Here is a 21700-nt window from a genome sequence, read left to right on the forward strand (position 1 = left end):
TCTGCTGGTCTTAATGGTCTCCTAAAAGTGGAACTGATTCTGTAATTACCCATATTGTGTGTTTTCTACACATTTCCAATGTAGTATTTTCCAGTTATAATAATATTAATCCCAACCAACAGATGCCCAAAAGGACAAAACAATATTTGGATGCATAATAGAACAATGAATGCTGTACTATTACATATTAACTGGCTTTGAACTGTTGAAATTAAGGAATACTGTATCTTACTCTGCATGTGGAAATTTTGTTGCAGCTAAATAAGTCAAGCAGAAAGTGATCAAAGTGACAAGGTGATCAAAGTGACGGGAAATTATATTTAAAAGTATAATCAAAAGGGATACCATTAAATAAATATTTCTTTGTGCTATACATGTTAAAAAGAAAAATAAACATGAAAGATTTTTTTTTTTTAATTCTTAGAATGGTGTATTGAAGTAACTTGACTTCAAAACAAAGATGGGGTTCAGGGATAGCATTACTTAACTGGACTAAGAATGGGAATTGAATTTATGTGACTTTTTGTCACTGAAAAGGAATGTTCTGTTCAAAATTGCAGTGCCACGTTGTACAATATGACGCTGCATATTATTTATTTACATTTTTCCAGGTCTGACAGCAGCTGCCATGGCAGAGGCTATGAAGCTACAGAAAATGAAACTTATGGCCATGAACAGCCTTCATGGAAGCGGGAGTCAAAATGGAACCGAGTCAGAAAATGAAGAGCTCAATTCTAATGCAGGTAAGGGATGCTGTGCCCCTGAGGTGCCCTGGAGCTCTCAGCACCTGGGTCTCGAATTCTTGGGCTCTTTTATTTTGTAAACTTTGCTCTACCAGTGCTGAATCAATATTTGTGTCCCCACTCCTCCATATTCCTCCACGCTACTCCATATTCCTCCATATTCCTTCTGACAGCTTCCTTCACCAATTGTTTGAAAAATACTGGTGAAGGATCATCTTCACTAGGACTCTATACAGACCTTTTGAAGTGCCCCCTAAATACATCTGGACTAACAAAAGATTTCTCCATTGGCAATAACACTGACTGGAGTTTTCCGGTAAATGATGGAGAGTTTCCAAAAGGTCAGGCTGTGGGACCTCCTGAGTTCCACAGGCCACTGGAGAAAGGAAAGGCAGGGAATGTTGCATCACCAAGTTTATGGCTTTTCTGCATTTTGTTCTTTCCTTGAATGGGTATTTACAAAGCACAGCTGTGAAGGGGAGTTGTGATAATCCCTGCCTGTGGCTGGAGTCATCTCGGACAGGCGCCCCTGGCACGGAACACATTCATGTGCTATATAAGCATGAATATGAATTCGAGCTAAGCTCCCCGAGTCCCAGTACCCCAGGAATTGGGTTCAAAGGTGAAGTCAAAACGGATCCTTTGGAGGGGAAATCTTTGTTTATTCCGATGTCCTTCCAGGTGAATAGAGGAGATTTTTTTCTTGGACAGTGTAGAGAACCTGGAGCGAGACAGATCCGTTTTGTCTCTGTTGCCTGTTACAGTAAGGGCAGTTTCCCTTGGCCTCACTCTTGACTGCATCTTACACTTTTGCCGCTTGGGGAACGTATTTTGTTTGTTTCCATTTCCAATTCAAGAAGAGAGGCACAGTGTGATCCCCATAGCATCCCGCTCTCCCATCGGCATTCCCGCAGCTCCAAAGGCAAAGCCTGGCTAGTGTATGCTGCGTATGCATCCTACCATCAAAATGGTAATTTATTAGACCAATAAAGCAGCAGCTGGGAGGTCTTAGACTCATTTTCTAAAGGAATAACTTTGAATTCATGACAAATTATGCACAAAGCAGTCTTTCCAAAAGTGGTATTGGCTTTTGCTAATTTTGTGTGCTCATCTGTATTTGGAGAAATCTGGCTTCTAACTCATGCATTAAACTTTTCCCCAGCTTCCTGTTCAGTGGGTTATGTATTTCTTACTCACCTCTCAGACCCGAATCAATTAGTGCACATTGATTTCAGGAAAAAAATCACTGAAAAAGCCTATTTAGTAGTTGTAACTAAAATAGTTTGTATATAGTTCAGAATGAATTCTGAAGGTTCACTGAATGCTAAGAAAAAAGACTAAAGATAGAATTACTAAAAAGACTAAAGATAGAATTACTACAGAAGACTAAGGAAGCTTCATACAGAAAAGATGTAGGGTTGGGATGGGGGTTTTAGAAGTGGCTGTATAAAAGTTTAATTTGAATGCCCATAGCTTTGTGTGTAACCTGCTAGGGCAAAATTTGTGTACCTCACATGGGGAAAATCTACTTTAATGTGATTATTTTAGGTACCTCATGGAACAAGAAGTTGTCTAGGGGACTGTCACACCAGCCTTTGGACAGTGCATCAAGAGTGTGAGCTTTACAGGGAAGTTCTCAGTGGTTTAGCAATTCAGTGAGTTCTACAACCAACTCAATATCAATTTAAATATTTGGAAAAATTCCCACTGACTTTAATTACAGTGTGACCCAAGAATAAGAGTTTGGTGGCAGTTCCATACAGATCTTTTCTCAGTTCTTTCCCCTTTTCATCACCTGATGCAGTAGAATTGCCCAGAGCAAATTTTCTGGCTCCAGTGCCAGTGTGGCTTGCAGACAGGGCAGTGAGTCCTTATCAGAAAGAACTCATACTATTAAAAATCACAATTTCCCTTCTTTCTGATATGTGCAACATGAGCATTGGGATAATTTTTGTGACGTATGGATTCCTCCTTTGTTGGTGGGTCACAATGATTAAAGAGAGTTATGCTGAGCAGGATGTGTCAGAATGGAAATTCTCCATGAAAGGAGTGTAAACACTGGCTGTACATTTCACCAAATAAAATAACTGAAGAATTATCAAACACTCACTACAGAAAACTCCTTGGTGTGGAATGAAGAGAGTGGGAATTTTGTTCAGAAGTTAATACACAGGTTGTAACTTTGATCTACTGTGAAGGGAACACCAGGATAATTCTGTGTGCATGAAACCTTCACCAACTGTTTGCTTTGCTCTAGACTTACAGTTTAAATGACTATTAAAAATAAAATGGGGATGTGAAATGAGGAAGAAAATTGAATTTTGAATTTTTTTTTACTAAGAAGAGGTGGAAAGGAACAGAGCAAAGGAGTCAGAAGCCTCATAAGTGAGAAAAACATTTTATTTTAGGAGAGAGACCTACAGTTTCTTTGATTTGGGGTTGTGTTTAATAGCTTCTGTAATGGCTGCAACATGACTCTGCATCTAGATTTCAGCATGAATAACAACCTGTTCGTGTTTCATTTAGCTTCAAATGAGAAATTCTGTGTTTTATTGTTTTAGGAAATTAGTCTGTGTACTATTGCTCCTGGAACTTTATAATTAATCACTAAAGGTTATGGCTGTGGAGAGTTTGTGGGAAATAGATGTCTGAATGATTATAATTGTAGCTGTCAAATCAGAAATATGGTTGTACAGAGCTGAGGACCTTTTGTTTCCTTTGATTTTTTTTTTTTTTCTTCTTACAGTAACAAAGAATTAAAGGGTTGCAGTTTTACTTACAACAAGCAAGTTGTGTTTTTACCTCAGTGTTACACACTGGCTACCTACAATGCCACTAAATATTTCACTTTTGGGTGTGTGCCTTCCTGCTTGTCTGATAGATTAATGGAATACTCTCTTTTTGCTGTTTATTTCAAATCAAAAATATAATTGAGCAGTATTAAGTCCTGAAGCTTTATTGCCAGATTTCTTTTTGCAAGTGTGTCATTATGTACAGGCCATTAGTATAATAAAAAAAAAGTGTTGAGGATGTCTTGGCATATTCATCTCAATCCCCATCTGTATCTGGTGAAATATGAAATAATTTTGGGTTTACTACTTATTGATGCCTAGCCTGTCACTTCTCCAGTTTCTTCCTCTGTGCATCATTATGATGATAGAAACTTTAAAAAATTCTCTGTCTGAAGCCAGAATTTGTCCTGTCAGTTTAAAATCTGAACTCTTAACTCGATTTAACACGATCAGTGACTAATTTCTCAGATATTATATTGTTCTCTAGCAAATTGCAGGTGTGGAATTGAATCTTACAAATGTGCCTAAGGAAGTGGGGAATAAATGTGCCACTTCTTTTTCTTGCTTGTAATCCAGCTGGCGTGCTTTTGCCATCAGGTCCTTCCTACCTCCTTTTCAGGCTGTTACAATAATCTCAGTAGTGGTAGAGTTTGGTACTGGAATATTCTAAATAATTTACTAAAAACAAATGCTACAAGACTTAATACTGAAAATATATGGGGGAAAAAAAATCCGCAAAAAGTTCAACTTGCAGATATTTTTTAATTGAATCAGTGCTTTAGTTCACAGTGCTGTGAGGAATGCTGCTGTACATTAGAACACTGATGTCCTCCTTCCACTCTCTCTGCTGAAGAGAAAGAGATTTTTTTTGCACCTTCCTACTCATCATATGAAGTGTTGAAGCAAAGCTTCTCTGGCAGTTGAAAATCTCCTCTTCAATCTGGCACTGGAGGCTCTCTGGCCCCACAGTCCAGCCGACCCGGGCTGGCTGTTCCTTGTGACTTGGTGTCCCTCTCCATCTTCTGGTAGGATTCGGGCAGGAAGGTTGAGTTTGGAGAACCAGGTAGTTTTGGGACAAAAGTGTCTGGATGTGGGAGAAACTGATCCCTCTGGAATTCTCAAATTCCCAGTGGCCATAAGTCTTTAGTGATCTGTTCCTCCTTCTTTGGCTCTTCCAGGGGAGTCCTTGGAGAGGACACTTTGCTGGTGGGACCTAAGGATTGCCAGGAGTGATTGTGGCTTTTCCTGCTCACTTGGGAAGTGAGGAAGGGCTGGAGTGAGCAGCTGGAGCTGACTCCTGTTCACTCACAGCCCAGCCACGTGGCCAGATTTGTTGTTCTGTAAAATAAGGTAAATAGAACAAAAAGCTCTCTGGTTGCAGGGAAGTGTTGACAAGGATGAGCTCCTTCATCATCGTGAGCACTAAAATCGGGTGAAGTCTGTTCTGGAAATTAGCATGTCATTGCTTAGGGGCATTTGGAACTTACTCGAAATCTGAGCTTTTCTTTTTAATGGCATGCAGCAGATAATTTGTACAAATGTGAGACAGGATAGACCGTAGAATAGAGACTGGGTGATGTTACCTGGATGCCCTTCAAGCTGCCTGAGCAAGGAAGGATCAGTGCATGGCAGTGGTGACAGGAGCTGTGTGTGCAGAACCTCAGAGCGAAGAACAAAGCAGGTATTTCCTTCTGGTGGCTTTCGGAGTTAGCATGCATGATTTAAGAAATGTGTTTTGCTTTCCCAGGAGAGATATCAAACAGTACTAAGTGTTTCAGTGGTATTTCCTTAGGAAGTCAAAATGTTATTCTGTATGTAGAGTCTTGTTGCTTAATTTCCAGACAAGGAGCTAAGTTAGGCAGAAAAGAAAGGAAAAACACCCGAGCTTTTGGCATACGAGGATCAGAGAAAAAGCTCTCTCGTAGAAAAAAAAGCGTTATCTTTTTATCCGTCTTTCCCTTCAGTACCTGCCATGCAGTTTTCTCACAAATGCAAACATCCTTCACAATCTGTTTAAAAAACCACAAATACATCACTCGGAGGAATATTTAAGGAACCATCAGGAGGGAAAAAACTCATTGGTTTAATGGAATGCTGTCAAGGAAAATCAGCATCACAAACGACACAGGGGCAGAATTGATACTTTTGCACTGACATGTTAAAAGAAAATCCCATGCATTATTTAGAAAACCCAGAAATCTGTCAGCTGTATGATTGCCGAGTTAGCAGAAGCAGGAGGATGCTGCTCAAGTTGAAAAGAAACGCGTAGGCACAGATCCATATTGTAACCTTTCATGTTCTCCACCCACCATGAATACCCAGCTATTACACGGTCAGCATTTTTTAGGTTTCTCTTTTAAAATTTTCAAGCACTTGAAAAGTCAAAGGAGGTAGGTCTTTTCTTCTAAAAAGCAGGATGCCAAGGCTGTTATTTTATTGTAAGAATGTAAAAATGACAGGACCAGAGAATGGGGTTTTTTTAATCCTTGAGTACCATGTAGATTTCATGAAGTCATTTTTCCCATTGTTAAGGCAAGTATTTTTGTGTTACTTGAGCAGAGAGTTACGAATTTTCTGAAACAGCCACGAGTTTTCTTAAACGGTCCTTTGGCCAGGAGGGATATGTGCAGCCTTGAAACAAGAGAGAATTTAACATGTTTTTGGTTTTGTGTTGTCTCATCCAGAAATCAGACTCGACTCCAGCCAGAGCATACACGTTAAAACATTTTATCCTAAAAATTGAGACCTCTTTGCTCTTTTTGTGGGTGGTACCTGTGCTGGTGGGGGTGAGAGTGGAGGGGAGAAGGTGAGGAGGCACAGAGGAGATGTTTGGCCCCTGTTGTGGGGACAGGATCTGCACAGGGGGGTTTCACGCAGGGACATCACACCTCAAGGAGATTCAGGGAGTAGTGATGCTTGGTGGATTTCAGGGTGTCCTTCCATCCTTAGCCTTGGAGTTGAGGTTTCATGGAACTTCGTTGATGGTGAAGTTTATTTAAGGTTTTGCAGTGAAAGTGGAGTGAAGGAACTCAAGCATAACATGGGGGCTTTAAAAAGCTTTCCCCACTGCTGCTTGTCAGGAAACATCCGTGATTGGGGAATGACAGGAGCAGAGACTTCCCTATGGATGAGGTAGGTGATGCCTCTCTGGAGCCAGGCACTGATAATCCTGGAGGAAGAGGTGGATGTGCTGCTTTATTTTTAAGATCCAACTCCTCAAGCATTAACCAGGAAGCAAAATGCTGTTTGTTTGGGTCAGCTGTATCTCCTTTGCACTGTGCTGTTTTCTCTCCTGTTCCTTCCCAATGGGATACTTCCAAGGGCCCTCTCAGTATCCCAAGAACTCAGTCTCCATGTGGGAAGCTTGGAAATAAGGTGCAGATACTTATTTATTTGGCAAATTGTGTTTTCTTGGAGAGTGAGTGTCAGTGGATGTTTTGTGCTGTGTTACCCCTGAGCTGGGCAGGGTTTAGTACCAAGAATTTTAGGAGGCTTTAGTGGACCTCAGTTTCAGTGGAGTGCAAAAGTGAATTTTTTATCTGCCAACTTACTTTAAGGTCCCATTTTAGATATATTCTTAAGCAGTTACCTGTTGAATGCAGGTGAATAACAACTGTATTTTTTTTAAGTATTCATTTAAACTTGAACATAAATACTTTATAGTAAATGCAGATAATGATTCACGCACGATTGTTGAGGCATCAGCAAATATTTACATATTTGGATTGACTGACACCGAAGTCTGAGAAATGTGAAGTAGCTCTAGCTTTAGGTTTAAAACTAATAAAGGAAATAAACAGCTCCAGAAGAGTTTTGAAAATGGAATTATCTTTCCTCTTCTCTGTAACTGAGGCATCTTCTTTTGTGAGAGGAATTCTGTTTCAGGTTTTTGATGCTTATCTTACACATGATGAAATTAACTGTGTTTATATAACATCCTGAGCTAATGTAAACTGGTTTTAAGATCAAGCAAATTTGGGGTTTGTCTTATATTGGCTTCTTTTTAGAAAAGTTGTTATTAACTCCTGAAGCTCAGGGTTGTGAGAGTGCTTTTTGAGTGGGTGATTCCCAAGGGTATTTTCTAAATGGATTCATGACAATTAGATATTAGATACTGCTAAGTTTTTACAAATGGAGCATATATATACTTGTAAGTTTATATTTCAGCAGTTAAATATCTCACACAATCTGTTTCCTCAGTGTATTTTGGTTGTTATCTTATTTGAAGTCAAAGAACTGTTGTTCCTTTTTTCCCTCAAAATAAAGTCCTTTTTTTTTCCCTTTAATAGTGACAGAATTCCTTGCAATAATTTCTAACTTTTCCTGGAACAAATTTAATATAGAAAATCAAGATTCATATCTATTAAAAAGCCCTGCCTAATGCCAAATCAAATACCCCTGGGTGCACATGGCGTGATCATAAACAACCTCTCCAGATTCTTGCCATATCTGCTATCAGAACTAAGTGCAGCAAAAGATAAACTAATGACAAAATGCAAATGGTATGGCTAAACGGAGGAGAATTGAGAGCTTTCACATGTCTGTCACCTTTCAGATCCTTTACAAATTTATAGTCTCAGAGTGCAGAGGTCTAAATCTTCAAAGCTTGAAAAACAGAGGTGCAGCATGAACTAATCTTCATTTTTTTCCCCCTATCTTCTTACAGCAGCACTAATGGAAATGTATTTTGTTTAATGACTCTGAAATCCTGTTTGTAATTAGATGTGGGAATTGGTCTTACTTTGTAACAGATGATACTGGAATAATAATATGAGAGATGCTACGCTGAGACCACTATCCTCCTAAATCTATATCATTTTTCATTTTATTGACAGGAAATGTGTTCCTAGAACAAAGAGATTGATTTTAAAGAGTGGAAAAATAATGTCTAGTAAAAATCCGAATGAAAACATTTTAGCATTACTTTAAGTGTATCACAAGAGTATATTAACCCTTCAACTGTATTTTTAATTTTAGTAAACAGTCTTCTTATAGTTGTTGCTTTGTCACTGGTACAATCATTGAACAAATGCACCAAAAGGTAGAGAACTTTAATTAATGACGGAGTGCATACAATTAAAAGGCATATCATATTTCAGAAGGATTATTCAAAATAATTAATTTTGTCAGTTAAAACACTTTTCCAGTCATAAATGAAGTAATTAGGAGTGGGCACAGAAGATGTGAGTGAGGGTTGAGCTCACACAGTCCCTTCAGAGTATTACTCTCTTTACTAGGTCTCGATGTCATAAATCATCTTGGCCTCTCTAGAGCCAAGGCCACATTTTTTCCTTGGTTATAATTCTCTTTTTTTTTTTGGTAGTAGCTAAAATCTGTGGCCCCTACCAGTGTGCTGAAGGTGGCTCTGAAGTGTCCCCATTAAGACAAGGTCTCGTGTTCATCTGCAAGGCACAGGGACTCCACAGCACTGTGGGGAGTGATGCTGATCAGAAAAGCCCCAAATTTAGGACTTTCTGTATAAAACTTTATCAAGACCAAGGCAGATTGGATGCCCCACTCTTTAAAAGGAAAAACCATTGCAGCTCAGATGTTTTAGTGGGGTCCTGTGGCTGCTGAAGGACAGGGCTTGGAGAGGATTGTCCCTGCAAGTCACGAGGTGAGGAGGCACCCCTGCCTTCCTGCCGGGGGTCGGAGTGGCAAGGAAGGGCAAAAGCATCATCCAGGTCTCCCCCTGTGAAATGCATCTTGAATTCTCTGTTAAAGCATCCTTGGGAAAAGCAAAAGCTGACCCAGGAACAGGCAGGATCCACTGGTGACCAGCGGAGCTGTAGCAGTGTGGGAGGCCGGGAGTGCTCAGGGATTTGCGGGCTTTCCACAGTGCAAGGATAGGGAAATACCATATGTCACATACATCTTCTTTGTCGTTTTTTCCCCCCCCCAACAGGTCCTCGTACGTACTCTTCTTTCCACAAAATCTCGTCTGCTGGTCATTTTTCACAAACTAATGTGTTTGAGCTCCGTTGGTTTAATTTCCCATTGCAGGGTGTAAGGATGTGAGGAATCCTGTAAAGAATTCCAGTCAAGGCAAGTGTTAGTGATAGTTGCCTTTGTTAATAGCAGTGAGTCCACGTTCAGTGAGTCCACTTCAGTCTCACATTAATGATACTTTAACAGTAGAAAGTACTTCAATATTTTAATTATATGGTAAAGTCTGGAACATTCTTGTTCTTGTTAAGGCACATATGAGTTAGGATGAAAACTGGCATATTACCTTTGATGTGGGCCACATGCTGAGAGTCCCCCAAAGGATGTCAGTGGTAGTGATACAGCTGCCAACAGCAGGAGTCTCATGAATTACAATTTTAATCAGGTTTTTTAAAAAAGTCCCCTAACATACAGCTAATTTATGTTTGAGGCAAGAAATGTTTGTGGTGTGATTATTTGGAGTATTTTTTTTCACTTAAAGGAGTAACATTAATCCCCCCCACCAAAATTTTAACACTTTTAGTTAAGGATTCAGCACTAGATTTGTGTGGCATGCCCTGAGCTGACATTTCTGAGATTCGGTAGCAGTTTTCCTCGCAACAGTTGGTGCTGTTGAAATGTCTGGCTGATCTGTGAATTTGATGAGACAGAAGTCACTGTGGTCTCCAGTAATTCTGCCTCTCCTTGCACCCACAGAGTACAAGGCTTCCCTTAGTTGCAGAGCAGGGGCTGTGTGGGTGAGCAGGACACACACAGATCAGAACCCTACTACTTTTTATAGAATACCTTGTCTCTCTTGAGCACTTAGCTTCAAGTTTTAGTTTCCTTTAATGAAGTTTTGATCCATGAGAAAATCAGGATTATGCATTTATTTCTGTGATTTTAAAGTAAGCATCTGAGAGTTTTGCATAATAGGTTATGCTTTCTGCTCCATATTCTGTTTAAAAAAAGCTGGAATCCAAAGCTGTGAGTGACATTTTGGTAGAATTTTAGCAAGTACAGTCATTACCAAATTAAAAATAGATACAGGTGGGTAGTCTGTGTTTTTAGCTCCTTTTAAAAAAAAACAGCCCTTGACTGTATACAAGAGCAGCAGTTTATCAGATCATTATAGTTACAAATAGGAGAGACCAGCAATGTTGTCTCAGGCCAAGAGTAAATTTACCTTTATCCACCAGAGGCTTAATTTCCATGGCTGTGGCGTCTTTTCCTCAAATGAAATTCTTATTCTTAATTTATTGCAAGGCTAATTCAAATTAATAAGATCACTGAAGAGTATTAAAACGTGGTCCATTTAGTGATGGAGAAAAAAAAATGTTGTTGGCACTGTATAATTGAGGCTACTAATTTGTCTGTAATCTAAAGGAAAAACGCGTGGATTTTTAATACAAGTTTCAAGTGCTTTATTATTAGTTTTGGAAAGCCAAGCAGTATTATGCTACCTGGTACCTAACTAATACGTATTTCTTGTCCAGTTGTGTGTTAGAGGCAGGTTCCAGAGTGCAGGGCAGTGCTCCTCTTGTGGGTGGGCGCTGCAGGCTGTACCTGCAGGCTGCTGGGTCACGTTGCTCACACCTGGCTCAGGTAGAAGGGCGAGTTCAGGACAGTTCCACCCTGCAGGATGGCTCTGCCTCTGGGTCTGGTCTCTCTGCTGCAGTTTGTGGTGTTCAGGATCATCAAAAGCAGCACTTTCAGGCTTGTTTCCTTACCATACTCCAACTCTGCCAGCTTCGTGTCTGACAGACAGTTGCCCAGCATAATCTTAGAAATTTCATAGGCTTTCAGATCATGGCCATTTTTTACTAAGGTTTTCCCTAAGTCTTCCTTGTTAGAAGTCTTTCCATGCTGCATCTTGTCCTTTACATTGTGGGTACAGAGAACAATTTGCTCCTTTTTATGACAGAGCAGGTTGTTTATCTAACAAAGACAATTAGTGAGCTCCTGCTTGTTGTCCCTTCCCTCCACTGAACAACCTGCTCTTCTGAAGGGCACTGAGGGTTTCCTCATCCCTGTGCACCCCATGTCTCTCTCCAGGTGATTCAGATCCTCCTGGTCCCTGCCCAGGGCAGTGCCTCAGTCTAGGCCAGCGCTCCAGGCAGGAATGTGGAACGGGGTAGAGACAGAGAATTCCTCCCCTTGTGCAGGCACTGATTTCCTATAAATGTGTGCAACTCATTCCCCTGGCGTGTCCTGGCAGCCCGATTCTGCTGACCTGTCTTCACTTGCAGCCAACTACAAACTCGAGATACCTTTTTATTTTTTTGATTTACACTTGCAATCAGACCTCATTCTGAGTTGAGGATGGCTATCCCAGCCTTTCCTATGTCCTCACCAGATGTTAACATCATATCTCACTTAGTTCTTCGCAAAAGTTTAGACAACTTCTTATGCAGATCCAGAAGTTTGGGTAATTCTTCTGTGTGCGCCTAGGATATAGACTGACATCTGCCCTTGAATGGGGAGCATTTAGTTCAGTTAAGTGTGGCCATTTTATTGTTCATTCTCTCTGTACATGTTGATTTGAAGGTATGTTCTGAAGGTGAATTAAAATTGATAGTTGAAACTGAAAATCAGCATTTCCTGTCTTGATGGCATGCATTTTTTAAGCTGTACACAGCCATCTGCAATTAATGCTCTTTGTTGTATATCTTCTGTATTTACAATATATTTGACAATAAAACCTTTTTTGACATTTAATCAGTAGCAGAGTTGTTCCACTCTCATTATATATTCATGAACTTTATCACCAAGACAAGACATAAATGTTGAGCTTCCCTTTAAGATCAGACAGGCATTGATATTTGAAATGTTGAAAACTGGGGCGGGAGGGGGTAAAAATTAGAATCGAGTCTTCTTTTTAAGAAAATGCTCATGTTGTTTTAAGGATGGAGACAATGAACCTTTGGGACCAGTGAAACTGTAAGAGCTGTGTATTCAATTAATGGTGTCATGGGCCATCAGAGGCTGCTTTTCCCCCCTTTTCCTGTAAAGCTTATCATATCGATTATATTTTGATTCATTTTCTCGTATTTTAGATGGATGTTGGAAAGGCAGTAGGAAGAAAAGTCTTGCGAGTTCCTGTGGATCTGTTTGTTGATTATCTATCTGTAAGAATTTGATGTGAGGGGGATTTTGGCATTTCATCCTTGAGAAATATTCCCCCTCATTTGCAGCACTTCTTCTGTTTTTCTGGATTTTGGCAAAGTAGATATTTTTTGGAAGCTGAGTCCAACTTTGTTCCCTTTCTCTGTAAAATCTTAGATCTAGCATAAGTAATTTAGAAAAACCAGAATAGCATGAGTAATATCTTCAGTTTCACTTTTTGAACACCTAGCATATCTAGGTGTATATCCTTTGACATGGCATTTCTGAGTCAGTGATATATTGAAGTTTAATACAAAAATGCTACAGAAACAGAAGGGAATTTGCATGAAACTTATGTTATATTTGGGGGGGGTAATCTCTAATGAGCCTCTCTGAATTTAAACTTACTGATTCTGTCTGTAAAAGAAGTATCTGCAGTCTCCTGTTGCTCACAGCTGATACTGAGTTTCTCTCCAACTAACAGCTCTTTTTTCTGCCCAAATAATTACAGCCCAAACCTTGCCCCCGTACTACCTAAATGGAAAATGCGAGTCATCAGAATAGCAGTATATCTTCAGTTTGGATTTAAAAGAAGTATTTTATTTATTAGATGCAGTTGTGGCACTGAAATAAATGATTGGTGCAGTTAGGCAACATCTCACCATCAAAATTTAATCATCTACAAATGCAATTTATTTTTCATAAGCTTCTTGCTTTTTAATATGTTTCATAATTTTTTTTCCTGTTGTTTTTTCATCTGTTTTGAATGGACACCCCAGGCACTTGTTTTTCCTGTTCCTTAACACTTGGTAGGGTTGATGTAAAAATATTTTTAAATAATGTTTGTGTTATTTAAATAATTTCATATTCAAAAGTTTGAAGTTGCCCAGAGAGGTTGTGAACTCCCCATCCCTGGAAGTGTCCAAGGCCAGGTTGGACAAGGTTGGGAACAACCTGGGGTAGTGGAAGGTGTCCCTGCCCATGGCAATGGGCTGGCACTGGATGGGTTTTAAGGTTCCTCCCAACCCAAACCGGTCTGTGATTCTTTATTTCTATATTATTTGAAGCACATGAGGTATGTCACAACAGTGTGGTCACAGCTCCCCCATTTTTAGTTATCGTAATTGTATACATGCAATGACTTCTAATTCAATTAAGACCAGCAATATTCCACATTAGCCTGTGTGTTAAAATCCATGCAGTATCCTATAAAAAAGTCATTAGTTTGGTAATATCAATTTAACAAGTTTTAGCTCATTAACCTTGACACCAGCAGTGCTGGAGAGATGAACCTTTTGATATTGTTGTTCTCAGCATATAGCAGGGAGCTCTGGAAATGTGCTGGAATCTGTGGCTGTTATCCCTGATCATCAGTTACGGCTGTGTGCTGGCTCTTCTGGGCAAACACCACAAATTACAGCTCTTCAAGTCAACTTAATAAATGGTTGATGCAGTTACACGACATCTCACCTTCAAGATTTAATCATCTGCAAATTGCAGAAATACTTCTTCAGTTAGGTCTTTTTCTGTTCTGGCTTTGTGTTTGAGAAATTACAGTTACCTTTGTAATAATGTTCTTGGTTTAGCTTACAAATATTATTTAATATTGGTGCAGGTACCATTACAAAATGAGAAAATGAGCAATCACTTAAATGCAGGGGGGCAAAGAAATCAAGAAGAAACTCCAGCAGTCAAAAGGCTGTTATGTATTGTATATTTTCTCTTATACTTGTAGGATCAAAAAACCATCAGTGTTGAAAAAGACCTCCAAGGTCATCGAGTCCAAATTGGTGTTGTCTGATTAGATGCCTCAAACTGGGTGATTCTGATTTTCAGAATTGAGAAGAGACAGAGCAGAACTCATTTAACCCCATCGTTAATCACAGAGGCGTTTGAACAGCAGTAAGAAGGGATTCTATAAAAATACAGGGTATTTTCTTAGGGACAGCTTCCCCATATCCCTTCCAGTCGTCATGAGTCTGTCAGTTTTTATGATTTGAGGACAGCACTTGAATGTAGAGAGAATGAGCACCCACCTGTGAGGAAGGGCTGTGTGAAACATGGGAAGAAGAGAGAGAGCATTGTCGTAGTGAGGAAGTGGGAAAACAAAGCAAGATGAGCCTGGAAAACAGAATATTTTGTTGTCAGCTTTTTGTCCTGTTCCTGTCAGTGTCACATTTTCATGGGTTCCCTTCCCCTTCCCCTCCCGCACCTTCCCTCTCCATAAAGGAACCATTTAACCTCAACCAAATTTTCAGCCTTGCTAAGGCAAAACAAGGTCAATTAAAATAAACTTGGGTGTGTTTATATATATATTTCCTCCTGGCATGTTTGTCTCATAGAAAAGTGAGCTTTTTAAAAAATTATCATTATTATTATTTGGTTTTGTAGAAATTTAATCCAAAACAAAAAATAGTATGTTAGATTGAGTAAAATTGAAATGTTGGTTGACCTCCAGGTAGTGGGGAGGACCACGGTGTTGAGGCTGAGCGAGGTTTTTCATGTGCAAAAAATCACTGTATTTTGTAGGAGTTTTGTGAGTTTGAAAAGAGGTAATTTCAAGTGATCTTAGCTTTAAGAATTTACAAAAATCCCTGTACTCTTTGTATTGTATAATAAAAAGCAGCTAATTTGAAAATTCATTACAAAATAAACATACAAAATTGTTATTCTTTTAAGATATGTAACATTCGGCTTATAAAATCTCTTCTGTGCATTGAAACTAGGCTTTTGTCTTTATCTAAGGAGTATTTTTCGAGTAATCAAAAAAATACTTTTTTTAAAATAACAGTAAACTGTATGGATACAGGAAAAAAAAGTGCAGTTTTATGAAGTCTTTCATGTAAGACCTAATTCAGATTTAATCACCTGTACATGAAATCAGAAAATTAACATGTGCTGGGTAGTTGGGCAAACATATCTATAAGGAAAAGCTGCCTCTGCAAATACTGGATTTCCTTCTGAAAGAGAACTTGCATTACTTGACGTTTATTAAAAACTGTTAGAGTTTTATGTGAAACATGTAGTGGCATTTCTTGTGGCAAATGTATGTTATTTTACATTTATGTTAAACCCCATATGGGGGCACTTCTACATGTATATGTATGAATGTATCTGAGTATATTTGAAATGAGAACTGCAAATCAGACTGTGGATTTGTGCCCTCTAATTTGGAGGTTTGTAGTCTGACCATGTCCACTTGAGATTTAAATATCTTTCAGGATATTCAAGCTTGATTACTTGGCCTCACCTGAATAATGTATCTTAGAACTAAGGCTCTTATCTGTGTAGCTGTCTTTTTGTTACAACTAAAAATTCCTACCACTTGCAAGATGTTTTGTAGAGTAAAAAGTGTATTGTAGAAGTTTCAAAGGGTGTTTGACCAGTATTTTTAGAAGCTGGCATACTTTATAAAAAAAGTGGAGGTTCAGCTGCAAACTGGAGCTTGGCTTTAGGGGGGAATCATGGTTTGGGGATCTTGCTTGAGCAATGACGTGGATAGAGGATATTTGCAGCATAGTGGTACCAAAGACATCTGGAGCTGTGGAATGACCAAGGCTGTCTGTGGCACTGAGGGAACAAAAAACTTCTGGGCAAAGCCCTGGGCTTTGGACACTGGGAATGCCAGGCTGGAACCACAGGTACTGAGCCATAGGTGTGCTGGGACAAAGGGCATCTCTTTAAAAACCTCAGCAGAGAGCGTGATCCTCTGTCCTTCTTTCTTTTTACACAGAGTCTCAGAAGGGAAAAACAGATCTTCAAGCTTTGCAAACTAAAGAGCTTTGGGAAGAGTGTATTTGTCATTATGTTTAATTTGCACATACCTCACCAAAGAAAAGGCCAGGGGAGCCAGGCCGAGAACACAGCTGTACAGGCAGCTCAACTAATTGCCTCTCCATCCTCAACCTCATTTATCTTCATTTCTTCCCAATTATACCAAATTATCAATAGTCTCTGTTGCATCAGAGTCTTAATCCCCTTTATTCAGGCAGCATTAGATAGTGGCAGATGAATTCTTGGAGGGAGTCAGGGTAAACAGCCATGAAATGCCACCTCTGGCAGATGGCATTGCTCACAAGAAATGTGACAAAACATTTGGAATTTGTTACCAGGCATTGGTATGAGAAGGCAAGCTGTCAATATTTTTTTAAATGATAATCAAGGTGGTGCATACTTATACCACAAGCAGAAATGAATCCTGTCCAAAACCTCAAGCTTAGTTAAGTTCAGCTTGGCACTTAGCTATTCTGTTTTATTGCAAAAGCCTCTCATTTTCTCTTCTTAAGAAATAGTTTCACTTTATCTAGTATTGATATCAACATTTTAATAATGTTTGTTTTGATGGTAGTTGTTATTTATTGCTTTGTATAGCTCGGAAGGAAGTAAATTTCAGAGAGAAATTCTAGCTTGAAGATGTAAAGTATCCTTTACACAATAACAAGATTAGGAATGGTTTATTTGATGTTGTTGGTCAGTTCTCGGGGTTTGATCCCGCTCCTTAGAGAAGCTAGTGCTAAACTCCCAATGCTGTTCCTGGAGGAGAATTATTCTAGAGGTGATGGGAATACCCAGTGGCTCAGCTTGCAGAATGAGAAAAATGTTCTGAAAAGCAAAGATGGATTGAATATGTGAGATATCCAAGTGCTGTGGTAGGAATCTGTTCAGATATTACTGTGAGCACAAATGAAAGTGGTTGTGAAAGGAAGAACAAAGTTGGCTGCTAATGTGGTTCCAGGGGTTTTTGTGTGTTATTTTTAGGCTGGCATTAAGTGAAACACAGTAGATGTCCCTGCTGACCTTTTCTGTGAATTGGGTTTTCTCACGGGCTGTCCTGGTTTTGGCAGCACTCTCAATTTTTTTTTGGAAGTCGGTAGTATTTAGTGGAAGGAGATCAACTGTCAGATGTAAGAAACAGAGCACCTTCAGGACGAATGTGTGCCTGGCCTGAGTTCCCATCCTGACATACATTAGTGGAACTGTGCCTTGCACAGTTTCCTTTATGGGAACTGTGGCACTAAATCTCACTAGACACCTTCGGAATAAAAGTGTGTTGGGCATCCCTTAGCAGCGTCTCATTCTCTAGTAACATCTCCACTGAATTTGGTGCTGATGCTGGAGGCATGTATTAAGGCCACTGATTTTATTTAATTATTTAATTTATTTAATTAAATTATTATACTATTTAATTAATAATTATGTCTTTCAAGCCATGCTTTTTATTATATAGAGTTCTCTTAGTATTGGGAGATCTTGGGAAGATTATAAATACATGATCCATTTATGTCACTGCAGATTAACTCGTCAGATTGACACCTGTAACTTGAACTATTCTTAATAATTATTTGAAAGAAATAGTAAATGATGAATTGTTGAAGCTCAAATAACCTGATTTTGTAGTTACCCGTCTGCCTTGGATGTCAAGATATTCTCAAAGCCCTTCAGAATCATACTAAACTATTGGCCTAGTTAGAATTGTGGTAAAAATACACAGTACATGTATCTCGGTGGTTCTTTCAGTAAGTTGTTAAATATGGGGAAATATTAAGTAATTTTAAAAAGGCAGAAAATTGTAAATTGTGGTGAGTGAGGGTATGGGTGATTATCATTGCTGGAATACAAATCCCGGTTCCCTGCTTGCTGGTGGCTGCAGTAGTGGAGTTCAGAAGGATGTATGTTTTATCCTTTCTGGCAGGCAGCCCTGCAAACTGTATTCAAGATCTGAAAGTTAAGCTGTTTTATTTCTGGCTTGTGCATCATCAACAGTAATAAAAACATGACAGACCAGAATTTTGACCTTCTTTCTCTCTGTGGAATGAACGTGTTTCTGAAGGCAGACTGTGGTCCTGCAGTAGAAAACAGGGTTTTTGTTGACGGTCCTAAACCAGAATAGATGCTGTGTTCTAATACATCATTCTTATCCTTGCACAGAAAAATAAATAGTAGTAAAGTCCCAGTTGTTACTAAAAATGTTAGCAATAAATGTACTTCACATTCTGTAGAAGAAACTGAACAGTCTTATAACTTAATATTTAATCCACTACAAGAACTAAGAGATGTCTGAGGAAGACCACAAATGCCAAGTTAACCCTCCCAAAGCACACTTTCAAATAACATGAGGTGGTTTTTCATGCAGTGCAGGCACAGGTATCTTACTCTGGGAGGTGCTTGTGAGTACCAGTGCATTTTAGTGACAATTGTTGTAAGAGTTCATGTCTAAATTTTTGTAAATCTGATGTTTAATCTTGTAAAATGTAACTGTTACAGGCTGCTGTGTTTGTGCAAGTTGAATCACTGAGGTGCGTTTTGTGCTTTGGAGTTCTGGTGTAGGTACTGAAGGTGATGCTGAAGTTTAGTAGATGCAGCTGGTTGTTCAGCTGCACTGGCCACAGAAAGCAGAAAAAACCACTTGGTTGTATTTTGGGAGCATTTTTGTGGATACAGTTTGCAGGGATGAACAGCTCTGGTGTGAGAGAAGAGGTTTCCTGCTGTTCAGAGCCTTGGATGCCGGGCTCCTAGCTGTAATTGTGAGATTTTGTTTTGGCTGGAAAGGGCCAGGGAAGGACAGTCACACCTGCCAGGGTACCTGGCACTGAGGAGCCTTGGCTGGGGCTCTGCTTCAGCACCAGGACCATCCATCAGCACGTGGGAACCTCAGAATACATTTCATTTACCACCTCCTTGTTTCTTGTTCACTTTAAAGGAAGCGGTCAATGGTTTGGGAGGGATGGTTAGGCTCCTAGATAAATATTGCAACTCTGCTTTAATCTTTTCAGAAAGTATCTTCCTGGAATTAATTGTTCTTTAATTAAATTGGCATCAAATATTCTGACATATTCCCAGTTACCTTCAGTGTCCTGTTTGCTGTGAAATAAACTGATTTTGCTGTCATCAAGACTTTTCAAAAAGTTTAGAAATGATATTCAGATTTCAGATGCCTTCTTATTGTGTAATTATCAACAGATTACTTCACCTAAGTCCTGACAGACATATTTTTTAAGTATGACTGACTGATGGACAGATTGGGAATTGCTGAATTAATGGGCACATTTCAAAGCCTTGGCAGGGCTAAGCAGTAATTACATCTGCTGAACCACTTGATAAGTTTTTGGAAGTAGCCCAGTAAAGCCATCACTGGATTTCTTGACTTTTAATATCTTACCCTACACACTTTCATGGCTTTCTTGTAGGGTACACTCCAAAAGTTGATACAGCCGAATACACACAGCCAGACAAATCCATGGATTAAAGCTTGAAATGCATTTCAGATCTGCCATTCAGATTTTCAGATTGGTGTAATGATTTTAAGGGCTGATTAAAAATCTTGTTCCCATTTTTAAAGTTAAAATTTTCATTTGGGAGTAAAAGGGACCACAGAAAGCCCACACTTGCGTAGCTTCCGTAAATAATATTATCTACTGCCAATACAAAGAACAGAATTTGGGGTTAAATGGGTCATAATCCTGACCCAGAGCAGTTTTATTGTTTTCTGACAGGAAAGTGACACTTGACCAAGTATGAGACCTGGGTGGTCTCTTCCTGACCTTACTGCTGTGAAACTCTCAGTTTATCAAATCTGACAAAAATTGTTTTTGACCTAATCTTGTCTCCCTGGGACACTCAAAGGTGGATACTACAAAAATGTTGACAGAAAGTTGCAGGCTGAAATGGTTTTTTGCAGCAGTTACTCTGTGACCGTTTCTCCCAGCATCAGGGTGAGATTGAGATGTTGGTAAAATAGTCTGGAACACTTGAAAACACAGGGATTAGGAGTGGTGGCAAAAAGGCCTGTGTTGTTTTGGGAGTCTTGGGGTTCTCTATAATACAAAATCTTTCAAAGGTGCTATATGTGCTGGACACGCACAAGAAGTTGGAAGTGGGAAATACTTTGGAACTACCAGTGCTGAAGTAGCAATGCACGGAATACTTTTTTCTTTGCAGCTGTTGTTATGCTTAATATGCCCAACAGGATGAAAAATGTGTTTAAAAATAATTTGAGAATGAAATTGGCCAGTGAAGATGGTATTGCTTTTTACAATTGGAGTTCAATTTTTCAGGAATGTATCGCAAGGAAAAGTAAAATGACAGACATAGATTGAAACAGTGTGGTTGTGGAATTCGAAGGTAGCTGTGACAGAGAGGATTTCATTTAGCTCAACCAGACAGATTTAAGGCTGATAAAATGAATTTGAAATCAAATGAAAAGAAACTGTCACTGAATTGAACTGTGATTACTTTCTGGAGATCTTTCAATACCTAAAACCAAGACACTGATTTAATCAATACAGATATGTTTTCAACAACTGTCGTGGTGCCTTGTCGCTTTGCACAGACCACAGGCTAGCTCAGAGGCACTGCGGCTGGCGTTCTGTGGGTCGGGGCAGCAAGGCACGCAAGCTACCTCCTCCCCGTGGGTGCTTGGTTCCCCCTCGGGCGACAGGACTGAAGATATATTCACGACTATGGCGGCAGGAAGAAGTCGACTCTTGAGAGCAGTGCAAACAGATGGTTTATTTAGGGAGCATAGAACGGAGCTCTACCTCGGGAGGCGACTGCTCTCAGAGAGCCCCGAGCAGAGCTGTGCGAGAACTTTTAACCGGGGGAGGGTTCAGGGGAGGCGACAACGGGTCAGCCAATGGGAAAATGAGGGGGTGTAACCGGGGGTGTTAACTTTAAGATGGGGGTCCAATCCCAAGAGGGAGGGAGGAGGTTGCTCGGGCACCCACCAATCACTCGACGCCCTTCCTGGATCTTTCCAGAACCCAGGGAAGGGCCCCGAAGTGACGGACAGGGCGCCCAAGGGGAGAGAGAGGGGATTGACAACCGGGGTAGTGTGGTAGGGATGATTGACATTTATCGGACTATTATATAACAAACCTGGGGACAAAACCATTTGGGGAAAATCAGGGGGTACAAGGAACAAACCAATTTACAGAGAACTTTAAAACATACGCAAAACTTATCAACAAATCTTAAAAACACGCCGCTACATCTCCCCCTTTTTTGTTTTTATGACGAGGTGAATTGAAAGGGAGGAGGAAGATATTCGGAGTTGGGATAGCTGGAGGCGAACCATTCATGTTGGGTAGGATACCCCAGTCCATGGTCCTCTAAATCGGGGTTCCTACCCTCATCGTC

The 21700-nt window shown here is 39.8% G+C and overlaps 1 protein-coding gene across 3 annotated transcripts in view; it reads left to right on the forward strand.

Annotated features, from left to right (window-relative positions):
- Positions 1–21700, forward strand: part of DACH2 (dachshund family transcription factor 2) — a 256065-nt gene that overhangs the window by 161142 nt on the left and 73223 nt on the right. For all 3 annotated transcript variants that reach the window (XM_040090018.2, XM_040090019.1, XM_040090020.2), the window contains exon 3: positions 612–743. In XM_040090018.2, the coding sequence (XP_039945952.1) occupies positions 612–743 (132 nt within the window). The remainder of the gene's footprint in view (positions 1–611; positions 744–21700) is intronic.

Source organism: Hirundo rustica, chromosome Z (genome assembly GCF_015227805.2).
Source record: "Hirundo rustica isolate bHirRus1 chromosome Z, bHirRus1.pri.v3, whole genome shotgun sequence".
NCBI lineage: Eukaryota > Metazoa > Chordata > Aves > Passeriformes > Hirundinidae > Hirundo > Hirundo rustica.